This window comes from Mytilus edulis, chromosome 6 (assembly GCF_963676685.1).
Source record: "Mytilus edulis chromosome 6, xbMytEdul2.2, whole genome shotgun sequence".
Classification (NCBI taxonomy): domain Eukaryota; kingdom Metazoa; phylum Mollusca; class Bivalvia; order Mytilida; family Mytilidae; genus Mytilus; species Mytilus edulis.
This window is the reverse complement of record NC_092349.1, coordinates 58,327,588-58,343,074: the sequence shown is the minus strand read 5'-3', so window position 1 is coordinate 58,343,074 and position 15,487 is coordinate 58,327,588. Positions and strand designations below refer to the sequence as shown.

Below are 15,487 nucleotides of genomic sequence, written 5' to 3'. Positions count from 1 at the left end.
GTTGAAGTTAGAAAGCTTTTTTTCGTGTAAATGAAAATATAAGGAATAATAAAAACAAATTGAGCACCCAGGGAGGGTAATTAAAGAAATGTGGTATTTAGCCACATGATTTTCATTCTTAAAAGTAGTCACAAACAATCGATGCAATGTTGACTTTTGTAAAATATAATTTATCATAAAATTAAGATCTGTCTGTTGTTTGATAATTGTTAAAAAAATAAAATACACAGAAAAGTTCCTGATTTTATAGTATCTTATTGTTATTGAGCCTGAGAGCTTATTCTCCATATGATTATAGCTTATGGGTGCCGAGAAAAAGTTACGCCATGAAAATGAGGATCTTAAAGTACAGTTAAAAAGGATGCAGGAAAATGAGAAGAGAGACAGAAGGAAGCTGGCTGAGGATGAAGCTATAACAAAAATTATTAAAATGGAGAAAACTATCTCTGAGCTATCAAAGAATTTGTCTACACAAAAACAGGTAGGAAACATTTACAGTCAAAATGTCAATAAGGTGAAGACAACGTGACACTCACAGAACATATCTATCCCTTTTAAAAAATAGTTTGAATCTTTCAAGGTCATGAGTTAGATCATATTTTATGATTTCAGTTTAGTACCTTGTATTTTCAACTTAGTATATAAAAAAGAAGATGTGGTATGATTGCCAATGAGACAACTATCCACAAAAGACCAAAATGACACAGACATTAACAACTATAGGTCACCGAAAGGCCTTTAACAATGAGCAAAGCCCATACCGCATAGTCAGCTATAATAGGCCCCGATAAGACAATGTAAAACAATTCAAATGAGAAATGTTAATGTTGAAAAATTTGTTTTTTTATTCCAATTTATCAGCATTAATTTTATTGAAAATTATTTGTATTGTGGGATAGAGAAGTGAGTACACATTTTCTATTTACAAAAACAAGTAAATGAAATACAAGAGAACTTGTGAAATAAAACATGTCAGGAGAGATGTTTGAATTCCAAATTCTCTAGCTACTGTCTGTTGAAATCCAGTGGTAATCTTTTAACATTACTTTTTATAGCTGTTCTTTGCTTAAGTTTTCTAATACTCTCCTTAATTATCCATAATCTAGGGGAAAATAGGTGGGATTGTATCGTTTAAGCCTGAAATATTTTTTTGTTAATCAGGAATTACATTTTAATCCCTATTCTTCCATGAATATATATTCTCAACTTTTACTGACCAAATTGAAGTTAAAAGTTTTCTTTACCGGTACTCTAAGTCATGTGTTGTATTATTTTTAAAAGACAGCTTTCACATTTATGCTTTTTCCTGAACATTTCCAAAATCTGGATGCTTATGGGTTATGGTCACAGTAAAAGTTGATTGTTTAACGATGTCATTTATGCCAATTGACCCCAGGTCAACAGAAGTTACTCATTCATAAAAAAAAGAATTTGAAATTGGTTTATTGTTATATCTATAGATATGGATACACTCACTATTGGTATATGGTACCAATAAAACGGGGATCTTCACTGAGATAGCCTTCTCAGTAGAGTTATTGTGAAAAATATTATTGTTGAATAAAAAAGAAACACTCAAGAATTGCATGCATCTTTAATTTTAGTAAATTTATTGGGGTATAAACGCGTTGATCGAAGTTCATTTTGTATGAAGTGCAGAAGCACTTCATTCGATAAATGTAAGCATGGTCAATGCTTTTACAACCATATAAAAGCATTCAATACTTATAATTACAATTTTTGATAGGATCATGAAAACACGATTTCTATCAAATTGTAAATCGAAAATAAACTGACAACATCATGGCTTAAGGGAGTTCGCTTCTCAGTTTCAAAGTTATTACCTTTTCAAAAAACTAGTTTTTATTGATAGGGAATTAATAAAGGAATCCAAAAAGCAAAAATAATATATAGGTCACCGTGCGTTCTTTTATTTATTTACCTGTACACTTAATTGTGGAAGTACCTGTCATAATGAATGCTACATTTCAATTGGAAATGTAGGTTGATTTCAGAATGACACGAGATTGCTGTTAGCCAATCGAGATAACATTTTAAAATGAAACATACATGTAATGTAATTATTGACTATTACAGAGAGAGGAAGCCTTATTGAATGAGATGGAAGTTACAGGACAGGCTTTTGAAGATATGCAGGAACAGAACTTGAGACTGATGCAACAACTGAAGGAAAAAGATGATGCTAATTTTAAACTTATGTCTGAGGTATGACAATCAGTGTGATGTTGTAAATGCTAAATTTTCAATTCAGACAAGACTAAGAAAGTTTGATGATATTAAATAAACTAGAAGTTGATAATTAATAATGTTAATTATATTTGGCTAATTTACTGATAATCAAATATAATTATTACATTAGATTTCTGTTCTGTGAACATAAATAGATTTATTGATAGAATTTCAAAAAATGCCATGTTAGAATTATGTGATGAAAAAAATCATTAACAAAATACATTTTTTAAAAGTGGTTATATGAACAGCAGTTTCGAAATATTCTTTAAAGAAACATTGCCAAGCTTTGTGAAAATTTTGTTCAAGTATATTCAGGAAATCTGAAGCTGATTTAAAGTAACATTTAGATAAATATCAAGCACAGCTTAAAGAAGCTCGAGTAGTTTTGAAATTTTGTTAAGAGAAAATGATTTGTTTGTTATATTTTTCAGAGAATAAAGTCCAATCAAATACAAAAGTTATTAAGGGAAGAAAAAGAAGTTCTTGCAGAACAGGTCGCAACCCTACAGACTCAAGTTGAGGCTCAAATGTTGGTTGTACGTAATCTGGAAGAGAAAGAACAAGTTTTACAAAATGCTTTATCAACAGCAGAAAAAGAGTTAGGGTAGGTTTACCATGGACTGAAAAGAGCGGCGAAAGATACCAAATTGACATTCTAACTCAGTAAAACAAACTGATAAAGCCATGGCTTAAATGGTTAAATGACTAAAAGACAGATAACGGTACAAAAAACACAACATAGAAAACTTAAGACTGGGCAACATAAACCCCACCAAAAATCAGGGTAAAATGGTTAATTTTTTTTGGAGATTGAATTTCACAACTTCAAAGGCATTATCTGTTCACAAGGTTTTCTTTTTGTTTTTTATTCTGGTTCTGACTCATATCATTCTTACAAATAAAATTTACATTGGGTGAACCAGTACACAAAAAATTCTCACTATACCGTCTTTCAAAAATTCAGTTTGCTTGTACATGAGAGTGTTCATTTTAAATCTTATCGGATTACTTTACGAAAGGTCACCAAAATGCAAGTTCATTTGGATGATCGTTAAACCTTTCTTTCTTTCGTTTACAATGCCACCTATGAGTCCATGCTATTTTATTAGACACTGACAACTTCCATTAAATCATAAGATTGTATGTTTGTTTCAGCTTTACCCAACAATCAATGGAAATGCACAAGAGGAAGGCAGTAGAAAGTTCACAGACAGCAGCTGATTTAAAGTTACATTTAGATAAATATCAAGCACAGCTTAAGGAGGCCCAGGTATCTGTGGCAGAGAAAACAGGTGCCCTAGAACAACAGTCATTTAAACGTAATAGGCTACAGGTAAACATTTCTGTATGATAGGAATGAAATCTATGAAAATGAACTTAAATAATTAACAGCCATTCCAATTTTTTTATTTCACTAATACATTTATGATAGGGACCATATCTTGTAAATAAACTTTTTTAATTGTCGACCCTGCAACTTTTGTTGCAGAAAGCTAGACATGGGGATAGTGATCCGGCGGTGGCGGCGGCGTTAGCTTACTTCTTAAAAGCTTTATATTTAAGAAGGTGGAAGACCTGGATGCTTCATACTTTGTATATGGATGCCTCATGTTATGAATGTTCCGTCAGTCACATGTCCAATGTCCTTGACCTCATTTTCATGGTTCAGTGACTACTTGATAAAAAAGTTAAAATTTTTTGTAATGTTAAATTCTCTCTTATCATAAGTAATAGGATAACTATATTTGGTATGTGAGTACCTTGCAAGATCGTCATGCCTGTCAGACAGTTTTCACTTGACCTCGACCTCATTTCATGGATCAGTGATCAAGGTTAAGTTTTGGATCTCAGATACTATAAGCAATAGGTCTAGTATATTCGGTGTATGGAAGGACTGTAAGGTGTACATGTCCAACTGGCAGGTGTCATCTGACCTTGACCTCATTTTCATGGTTCAGTGGTTATAATTAAGTTAACTTGCGACAAATTAGGACTATCAACATAATATTAATGATTAGTAAAGAAGGCGAGACATTTCAGCGTGGGCACTCTTGTTTATTGATGGTGGCAAAACAAACTTTTATAATTTTGTCTTGATTTTTATATACTTTGACACATGATCATGAAGTTCTTAAAACATTCCACTCAGAAAATCTGCCTATTTAAATTTTATTTTGATATATAGATCCTATTAAATAAAACCTCTTTTTAACATATTTTTATGCATGCAAGCAAAATCAAATGAAACATACTTTGATAATAAATAAAACTGAGGTATAAGTGAATATATGGTCAATTAATTTGTATTAAAAAGGTCCTTGTAAGTATGCAATGCATGACACTTTTATTGTTTATTTATATGTGCTTTACATATGTTGGAAAAAGCGTTTTTATTCTTTAAAATTTTAAAGTTATGGTAAAACTCCATATGGAGGTGCTCCTAATTAAAGGAGGCTTATACTAGAAAGAAGAAGAAATCACTTTCGTATGTGCTGTTTTGCACTGTAATGGTTTAGTTGTATGTTTGTTTTTATTTCTATATTTGCTTTAATAGAATGATTTGAAGAAAGTTATCAAACAGACTAATGTTTCCAACCTTGTGTACGTCATGTATGATATCCACAAGCAATCTGTGTTTTTGGATTTTGAACTAGAAGGTCTAATATATTCTCATTTGAAACCAAAATAATGATGTATTGAATGCCCTGATAAAAGTTCCTTAAAGCTTTTAACTACCATTGTAAGGAATAATATTACTACAATGTGTAGTTATTGGCAGTAGTTGAAAATCAACATTATAACAACAAGGATATAAAGCAAGTAGTAAAAATTTTAAAGTGCAGATTTTCAATTGAATTCCATTATCTTGTGTCTATATATTTGATACTGATCTGCTTTTTCATAACCACAAAACAAATAAAGTGTCAGCTTATCATAGACACTAATTTAGGATCACACAAATGATTTATTGATTAAATGTTACTAACTGAGTTATACACTACATCTGTTTGTATTCATTATAGCCCAGATGTCCATCCATCAAATGCCAGGGATGTAAGCAACTATAGGCCATTATATGGCCTTTAACAATAAGCAATACTGAATGTAATTACATATTCCGTAAGGAATTGTCCGACATTGGTGTCCATTTTAAAAACTTCTTGTTTACCGATAAACTTCCTGTTTGCCGATTTTGGAGCTGTAACTTTTCAAAAAATGTCTGAGTATTATATGACCAATAAACTTTTTTTCTCTTGTTTCTTGGACCATAAAGGGGGTGCGCACTATACAAACCAAAAGATGGTATTAGCTAAAAAAGGCCCAGACATGACCAACTGTGAAACAATTTAAAGGACAATACCAAGAGCCTGTTTGCTATTACCGGTAGTATTTCATTGAAAATATGTAAAAAGGAAAATATAGTCTTACCAAATAAAAATTCAGTTAATAATGATAATGATAATTTATATGTAATTAATATACAATTATTCATATGTTTTGTGTCTAATAGGAGGAGATTGCTAAACTGCAACGTAAACTTGAGAGAAGTAAGAAGATTGAGATGGCAGGGGCAGCAGATGAAGTTTTAATGGCTGAGATTGCAGAGTATAAGGTATTTTATAGATTGGTCTACTTCAAGTAAAGATACACCTGAAGTATTTGTACACCTCAAAATTATATTTTATATTTCATCGACTTTTTCTTTGATAAAAGGTTTTTGAAGTAATTTTTTTGTAAGTTTTAATGATGGAAGTGGCTATAAAACTCTGGATTGAAGTATTATATTGTTAGTTTCTTAAAGATTTGCCAAAACATAAAAAAATGACTTTATTTTAATAACATGTTTTTTTAAATGGCTTGATGTAAATTTAGCTTAATTACAGGAATGTTCCTTTAAACGAAATGATACATATAAATAAATGGCTGCTATTACTATAGAAATGAGTAAAATCACAGAAATACTGAACTCCAAGGAAAATTCAAAACGGAAAGTCCCAACCAATGGCAAAATCATAAGCTCAAACACACCAAAATGAATGGACAACAACTGTCACAATTCTGACCCTTTTTCATTTAAAAATTTAGAAAATGGTTGATTAAACCTTGTTTTATAGCTAGCTAAACCTCTCAGTTGTATGACAAAACTTGATGCTTTTCAAAATGTTCCAGCAAAATAAGTTATTCATCTAGTTTGAAAAAAAGCTCATTGCAAACAATACATTAATATTTTACAATTGACCTCTAATTTCAGGAACAATTGACATGTCCATCATGTAAAGTAAACAGGAAAGACGCTGTATTGACAAAATGTTTCCATGTGTTCTGTTTGGAATGTCTGAAAACCAGATATGAAACAAGACAGAGAAAGTGTCCAAAATGTAATGCAGGGTTTGGTGCAAACGATTATCATAGACTTTATATAAGCTGATGAACTGTAAAATTAGAACCAAAAACGTTTGATGGTACATTTGTTATAGTATGTACAGAATGGAGAGGAGAAATCCTTTGTAGATGAGTTGGGCTCAATGGATCACCACATTTTATGGCTGCATAATTGAGAAGTGCACATTGTTATGTTGAGCTGCAGAAGATATGTTCTGCATTGTACTTAGGATATGATATTATCTTTTGGATTGAAGAACCTGTATGCTGCATATTCAAGAGAAGACATTTTGGAGTGCTAGATACAAGTGTATGCATTAACGCTGTTCCATAAAAACATACATGTACCCAGGGAAGGCACCGAAAGCAATTAGGCCATATAGAGGCAAGTTTTCACAACATATACACCTTTCCATAGTTGAGATTTTAATTTGGGAAACATGATTGCTTTTATGGAACAGCCCTTAGCAGAAAAAGAGGAGAACAAAATATTTATTTTTTTATGTTGATAGATGTATTGTATATTAGATTAGTATTAGCCTTGTGTAGCTATATTTTATTTGAATAAAAAATTGTTTTCAAGATTTTTATGTGAATTTAAATTAAAACTTTTATAGATTAGAATGTTTTTGCCTTGTTTGTTAAAGTTATTTCTATAGGTTTTGAATTATTAAAAATAGTACAAATATAGGTGGGAATAGGTTATTCACAACATGAATTTGTATTAAAATTTTAGTAAAATAAACTAATTATATGAACAGGCAATATAGGAAAGGTGTACAGACATAAGTAGTCTCATATAAACTAATCATATGAACCTTTAACTGCTCAGTTTTCAACTGTATAATCTAGATTTCAGCAATAATAACATAGTTCAAACGATTTTTCATTATACAGAATTGTTTCTACCAAATAAACTAGAAAATCATCAATATTTGTAAATGATATTATGGGCGTGCATAAGTAGTGAGCTGGCCTTAATAAAGGAATAAAGCACATGTGCTTCAACTGTGCTTTTAAGGGAACCTGTTGTACCCTGATATTTTGTATATTTAAGAAAGTTACTTTTGTAAAAACAAAGTCAAAATATGAGAGATTCTCATCTTCTAATGTCTTTTATAGTGCATCTGGCACACTCCCTAAGAGAAATTCAAGGAACATATTTCTGTTCCTCATGATAAGTGCTTGTCTCATTATTTTGATTGTAATATGTATTAAGTTAGTTTTATTGTGTGACTTGTTAAATTTCTCATTACAAGAACAATGTAAATTAATTCATTGAACACCCCATCACACATTCATTTCACCATTTACTTTCAATATTCTGAAACATGTCAGAAATCTTCACAAAATTCAATGATCAAATGCATAAATTTTCAAGCATGCAAGCAACACATTTTTTTTCATTCTGATAATCAGTGTGTTTTTGTTTCATTTATGTCTGGTGGTTAAGAGTTTTTATATCTGTACAAGAGTTTAGATGAATTAAAGAAAAGTGTAGAACCAATACCGTAGATAAGGATTTGTGAAAGGTAGAAAAGATTAGAGAGTAAAAATGAGTGATATTATTGAAATATGATGATAAGTTTTGTATGAATCATTCATTGTACTATTCACATTAATCATACTGTTTGTTAACTCAAATAAGCATTGTACTGTTTATATTCATAATACTGTTTGTAAAAAAACATTGATCATAAATAAACTTTTAGAATAAATCTTGTGCTTTTGTATTGATATAAACAAGAATATGTGTCCACAGAACTCTTTACCCCATTCACACTATCATATTGTCTTGTTATGTGAATGGTTTTATTGGAGTCAAAACTGTAATTTGGCATAAAATTTAAAAGGATCACGCCATAATGAAAATAATCATCCCAGCCCCAGTCCCCCCTATAAAAATCAAAAGGTAGCTCCTTAAACAAACATAAAAAAAATATGATAGAAACATTACAATTTAATATTTCAACACAAAAAAATACAAAACATCTGCAGGAGATTTGAATCCCTTCTTACAAACAATCTATTATTACTCCCAGGTCTATGCACAACAGATGGAGCCACATCGACTTTTTGAAACATCATTGTTATATAGCAGGTATATAGGTACAATTTAGTACAACATTTTATAATCCTAGAGGTGGCGTGGATACTAAAAAAGTAATTCCAAAGACCTTTTAGAGTACATACAATCTAAGACTCATCTTACAACATTATTAAAATATTTGACTTTTCAACACTTTACACAAGTAGTCCCCATTCAAAACTAAACGACAAATTGAAAGAGTTGATATTACTTTGTTACATAAAAAAATGGCCAACGTAGATACAAGTATCGTGTATTAGGGAGGGATAAATCCTTCTTTGTAAAGGATCACACTAATTCAAACAAAAAATTCTCTGAAACTGACATTATCAAGATGTTTGACAGCTTAATTGACAACCTATTTGTTACGTTTTGAGGACGTGATTTTCAACAGACGGTCGGCATTCCAATGGGAACCAATAGTGCCCCTCTTCTTGACGACTTGTTTCTTTATCATTATGAGGCTGACTTCATACAGGAACTTCTTAGGATGAAAAATAAGTTAGCAATATCCTTCAACACATTCCGCTATATAGATGATGTTCTCTCACTAAATAATTAAAAAATTGGTTATTTGTTGACGCATCTATCCCATCGTACCAGAGATAAAGGATACAACAGATACGGTTAAGTATGTCTCATATCTTGACTACAAGTACCCGGCAACTTGTAGTTTTGTCCACCTGATGAGTTCAACCTTTTTCAACTAATTTTTATAGTTCGTTCTTATGTTGTACTGTTATACCACTGTCCCAGGTTAGGGAAGGGTTGGGATCCCGCTAACATGTTTAACCCCGCCACATTATAATAAAATTGAAAATGGAAATGGGGAATGTGTCAAAGAGACAACAACCTGACCACAGAACTGACAACAGCAGAAGGTCACAAACAGGTCTTCAATGCAGCGAGAAATTCCCGCACCCGGAGGCGTCCTTCAGCTGGACCCTAAATAAATAAATATTTTATAGCTGACTATGCGATATGGGCTTTGCTCATTGTTGAAGGCCGTACGGTGACCTATAGTTGTTAATGTCATTTTGGTGTCTTGTAGACAGTTGTCTCATTGACAATCATACCACATCTTTTTTTTTTTTTTTTTTTTTTTTTTTTTTTTTTTTTTTATAGTTCAGTGATAATGAACGCCATACTAAACTCCTAATTGTACACAAGAAACTCTAATTAAAAATAATGCAAGGCTTACAAAGGCCAGAGGATCCTGATTTGGGACAGGCGCAAAAATGCGGCGGGGTTAAACTTGTTTATGAGATCTCTAGAGAAAAAGCTCATCATATTAAAGAAAACACTCATCATAATAAAGAAAAACCTATGCATAATACAGAATAAGCTCATCATACATGTCATAATGAGGAAAACACTCATCATAATAAAGAAAACTCTTATCATAATAGAGAAAAAGCTCATCGTAATAGAGAAAAAGCTCATCATAATAGAGAAAACACTCATCATAATAGAGAAAAACCTCATCATAATAAAGAAAAACCTCATATTAATAGAGAAAAAACTAATCATAATAAAGAAAAAGCTCGTCATAATAGAGAAAACTCTATCATAATAGAGAAAAAACGTATCATAAAAGAGTAAAAGCTCATCATAATAGAGAAAAAGCTCATTTAATGTGCGTATTGTTATGCGTTTACTTTCTACATTGGCCAGAGGTATAGGGGGAGGGTTGAGATCTCACAAACACGTTTAACCTCGCCGCATTTTTGCGCCTGTCCCAAGTCAAGAGCCTCTGGCCTTTGTTAGTCTTGTTTTATTTTAATTTTAGTTTCTTGTGTACAATTTGGAAATTAGTATGGCGTTCATTATCACTGAACTAGTATATATTTGTTTAGGGGTCAGCTGAAGGACGCCTCCGGGTGCAGGAATTTCTCGCTACATTGAAGACCTGTTGGTGACCTTCTGCTGTTGTTTTTTTTCTATGGTCGGGTTGTTGTCTCTTTGGCACATTCCCCATTTCCATTCTCAATTTTATTTCATCATAATAAAGAAAAACCTCATTATAATAGAGAAAAACCTTATCATAATAGAAAATAAGCTCGTCAAAATCGAGAAAAACATCATCATAATAAAGAAATACCTTATCACAATAAAGAAATACCTTATCATAATAAAGAAATACCTTATCACAATAAAGAAATACCTTATCACAATAAAGAAATACCTTATCATAATAAAGAAATACCATATCACAATAAAGAAATACCTTATCACAATAAAGAAATACCATATCGCAATAAAGAAAACCTCATCATGATAAAGAAGAAAAAAAAACATCATGATAAAGAAGAAAAAAAAAACATCATGATAAAGAAGAAAAAAAAAACATCATGATAAAGAAGAAAAAAAAACCATCATGATAAAGAAGAAAAAAAAACCATCATGATAAAGAAGAAAAAAAAAACATCATGATAAAGAAGAAAAAAAAACCATCATGATAAAGAAGAAAAAAAAAACATCATGATAAAGAAGGAAGTACATTAATACAGTTACGGCGTTCCAAAGATAAATGTTCAACAATAGTCAGAGAACAATCTAAATCATTTACTGTGGATACATTTATTTTCGTGAATACCAATTTTTTGTGAATTAAATATCTAATTTCGTGGTTTTTGGCAAGTCCTTGACCATTTGAATTCGTGGTTCTCTTGTTACCACGAAATGCACGAAAATTGATACCGAACAAATATTAATTAATTTACAGTAGATGTTAGTTAAACTCTAATGCTAAAATATAAAACCCCAATAGCAATAATTATATGGTAATTTTTTTTTTAATTCAATGAAAGTAAGAACACTATTTTACTCTGCATACAAAAGTGAAGTTACAATTTCCTTTTGTTATATTTCGAAATTTGTATTAGGCCAGGACAGTAGAATCAGATATGAATATTTACGTTTTCAACGAGCTAATACAAATAATACTAATTTTAAATGCTTGTGGTAAAACAGGATTTCAACGCATTCGTTCTGATAACTACATTTATTCAAGGTCACAGTTCCTATACATACTCAGTATGAACACAAAATCACAAAATCTCGTTTGTATTGTATTATCGTCTTTCAACCAATATCATAAACCATTTGACGGATGATCCATCTTTTATGCATCGGAGTATTCAAAGTTGACAGTTCTACGGACATATTCAAGATACCGGTTACAATAGGACGGCCATTTTCTTGCCCTTCGGTATTGTCTACAACAGACGACTCCATGAACAACTCTATTCGTATTCCCATAGCTCCGTCTTCTTCTACCATTACAATTATCGTTGTCTTTAGAGTTGATTCTGCTACGCTTCACTTTATTTCTAATGTGTTTTGTTTCCTGTAAAACTTCAATGGCTACAATGCAAAAACAAAGCATAAAACAGTATACATAATCTATAACTGTTGTAGTTTAAACGCTTTGCATTACACAATGGTTTATCGTAACAATGTTAATTTCTTTTATGATAGGCTTAGTAGCATAAGATATTATATACTAATATGCCTTTTTGATTATCATACCTGACTCGTTTCTGTTGAATTGTTATATCTGAAACGCTTGATGCACAGAACTGGTACCCGATAGTCTAAAAGAATTTTGTTGTTGCAGATAGTCTAAAGAAAGCTTTTTGTAGTAGCATATAGCAAAAAAAAGCGGCAATGTGTTGTTGGTTTCTTTTTTTTTGTCCGTCAAATTGAACGACATTGAATGACAGCACATTATCTAATAAAAATCTCAATTATTTTTATTTTTTTTTAAGTACAAACCATCATCTATTTCTGCTTCCACGGGTGTCTCTTTATTTTCCAAATCTGGAGGTGAAATAACGGACCTAGATTTCACCAGAGTTTGAGTGATGAAAACCAACAAATACAAACATAATGTATTTCTATACACATCCATCGTATGCTGAAAAGAACACAAATGGTGTTATGTAACTAGCAGACTTTTTTGTAAAAACATAGAATTTTAATTTAATATTACGGATTAAATACTGACTCATAATTATTAAAGAAAATATCATAGATATCAAAGTGCTTTGTCCTTCTGTGTTTATAATTAAGTGTTTTCAACTAATAATAAACAAACATAGTAAAAAAACACCAGTTAACCTAAATTAAAGGGCACTTAAACAAATTTAATAGTAGTATATTTACAGACATTGTATTTCAAAGTGATGTTAGTATTAAAAAGAGTGCCGAAGAGAAAGAGGACAATTGCCCGAAGTTATTTCATTTAGGGCACCTTTAAAAAGCTTTACAATCAAAATTCACTGCAACACAGCCTATTGTGTACTTTGAGCTCTAACAAATATTATGAACTATTTCTGGAAGAATTTTGTCAATGAAGCCAACAAGTTACATATAAGTATATTTACATAGTCGGAAAAGATAATATTTATTTGTATAAGCTTTAAAAAAAAGGACGAAAAGAGAGGCTGGCCGATCTTTTCTCCTCTTTCGTAACTAGTAGAATTTATTTTTTTAAATTTCCGACAATGTAATTAATTGGAAAGGTAACACTAGTCCATCGAAAGATGGATATTTAGTTCAATCTAGGTGGCCGAGTGGTCTAGAGCGCTGGATACAGTACAGGCGATATTGTATCCCAATGGCATGAGTTCGAATCCCGCGGGGGGAAGAACACAAATTTGCAGATTTAACATTGTTGAGCTGATATTTAGAGTAATTATGTATATTTTTTTATATAAATTTTTATATGGAGGACTCTATATATGGTCTACGCAAAAATACGATGGTGTCTCGCGCTCAGATGCGATGGTTGTTTGTTTGCTAAAGTACGTACTAGGTATATCACGCTAAAGTGCGATGAACCAATAGGGTAAGGTTCGAGGGCTTAAACGTTGAAGGACATAGATGTAAAAAAATAAACTTTTTAAAAGCTAGTATGCTAATGTACCTTATATGTGACAGGATCTTTTTTTCTAAATTTAGAAGAACGATTACGTAAAAATTTGCTAAAAAGGTAATTTAGAGTTCACAAAATACTAAATTTCCTGTAAAATTAAGGCAACAGTAGTATACCGCTGTTCGAAAGTCATAAATCGAATGAGAGAAAACAAATCCGGATTACTAACTTAAACTGAGGGAAACACATCAATCATAAGAGGAAAACAACGAAACAACAGAAACATTCAAGTGAAAAAAAACTAAACGACCATGCAACACACGCTGAAACGAACTATAAGATAACAACTGGCATTTTCCTGACTTAGTAAAACGGTGGGTTGAACCTGGTTTTGTTAATGATTTTTTTTTTAACAATTTGGGCGTATTAAATATTTTGATAATTGCTATAGCTTGCCGTTCACACAGTGTATCAATAATCTGAGCACATTCCCTTACAGTCGTCATTGTAAATAACAAATACAAAATTTGTTCATTGTCGGATAATAAGGAACATCTTTTTGTACAAGCTTAAATCAAAATTCAAATAAAGATACACACAGATTAAAACGATTTTAAGTATGGTTTTCAAAATTATGTGTTAATGTTTAATAATTTAAATTAATTAAATTAAAATAAATATACTCACTTTTTATGTGAATACAATGTGGCATACCATACAGTAACATAGTTTTAATGAAATGTAAAACAGCATGAACAGTTGATCATATATATGTTATAATTTCAAATTAAAATAAATATACTCACTTTTTATTGAAATACAGTTTGGCAACCATACAGTAACACAGTTTTGATGAAATGTAAAACAGCACGAACAGTTGATCACATATATATATATATATATATATATATGATATATTCATATTAAGTTTAAAGTTTAAAGTTTTAAGTTTCAAGTGACCTTGATGGACTGTATCATTCATTGTTTCCTTAGAATATCATTAACAAGTCATCAACGATTAGGCGACATTTTATTCAATGATGGTTAATCATTTCATAAATGTGTTATCACACCACTGGATCGATGCCACTACTTCGGCCCCGAGGGTATCACCAGCCCTGTAGTCAGCAATTCGGTTTTGACATGAATATTAATTATATGGTCATTTTATAAATACTGTTTAAAAATGTTTGAATTTTTCGAAATTCTAAGGATTTTCTTATCCCAGACATAGATTACCTTAACCGAATTTGGCACAACTTTTTGGAATTTTGGGTCCTCAATGCTCTTCAACTCGGTATTTGTTTTGGCTTTCTAACTATTTTGATCACTGATAAATTGTATGTGAACATAACGCACGTACCGTCTGGCGTATTGAATTATAAGCCTGGAACCTTTGATAACTATAACTGTCATTGTATTAATAGATAATGTAAAACCATTCTAAATTTGTAGCCTGAAACGACTTTTTGATCTGTTGACAATTATGATAGTATTGTTAATAATTTGCTAGATTGATCATAGGCGGCGGACTTGGGGTCCGGCCCTCCCCTTTACTTTTGGAAAAATTAGGTTAATATATAGGTAATCACTGAACTATGCCTGGATCCGCCACTGTTGATTGCATGGTAAAAAAGATTGAATCATCTGTGTATTTAATTTATGATATAAGAACAACGAAGTGTCCGTTGACACTACGAAATAATGTTTAAACTTGAAGTAGAATATTTTCAATGTAGTACTTCTTAGTATTTGATAAAACTATGTCAACTCATTTGGAAAGTCATATATTTTCTATTTAATGAGTTTATTCTTTTAGGAAATGACCTGTTGTGAATGAAAAAAGAGTTTTCCATTCATCTTCATAAACTTGGCCTTTGTTT

The 15,487-nt window shown here is 31.2% G+C and overlaps 1 protein-coding gene and 1 long non-coding RNA gene across 3 annotated transcripts in view; one reads left to right on the top strand and one right to left on the bottom strand.

Annotated features, from left to right (window-relative positions):
• The window catches only part of LOC139527983 (E3 ubiquitin-protein ligase Bre1-like), a 40,379-nt gene extending 32,025 nt beyond the window's left edge, over positions 1–8,354 (top strand). The window contains exons 14-20 of one of the 2 annotated variants that reach the window (XR_011665498.1): positions 299–481; positions 2,098–2,226; positions 2,685–2,857; positions 3,409–3,586; positions 5,765–5,866; positions 6,506–7,371; positions 7,430–8,354. Coding sequence is in view for 1 of the 2 variants with exons in the window: in XM_071323731.1 (XP_071179832.1) it covers positions 299–481; positions 2,098–2,226; positions 2,685–2,857; positions 3,409–3,586; positions 5,765–5,866; positions 6,506–6,682 (942 nt within the window). In the remaining variant the exon portion in view is untranslated. Of the gene's footprint in view, positions 1–298; positions 482–2,097; positions 2,227–2,684; positions 2,858–3,408; positions 3,587–5,764; positions 5,867–6,505 lie in introns of both variants that reach the window. The other variant, XM_071323731.1, reaches the window with a different exon arrangement.
• A 2,978-nt stretch (positions 8,355–11,332) lies between these two features.
• Positions 11,333–14,499, bottom strand: LOC139526155 (uncharacterized). The gene is made up of 3 exons (XR_011665150.1): positions 14,411–14,499; positions 12,503–12,644; positions 11,333–12,091 (listed from the first exon to the last, which is right to left on the bottom strand). It is a non-coding gene; the product is annotated as an uncharacterized lncRNA (long non-coding RNA).
• Positions 14,500–15,487: the final 988 nt, after the last annotated feature.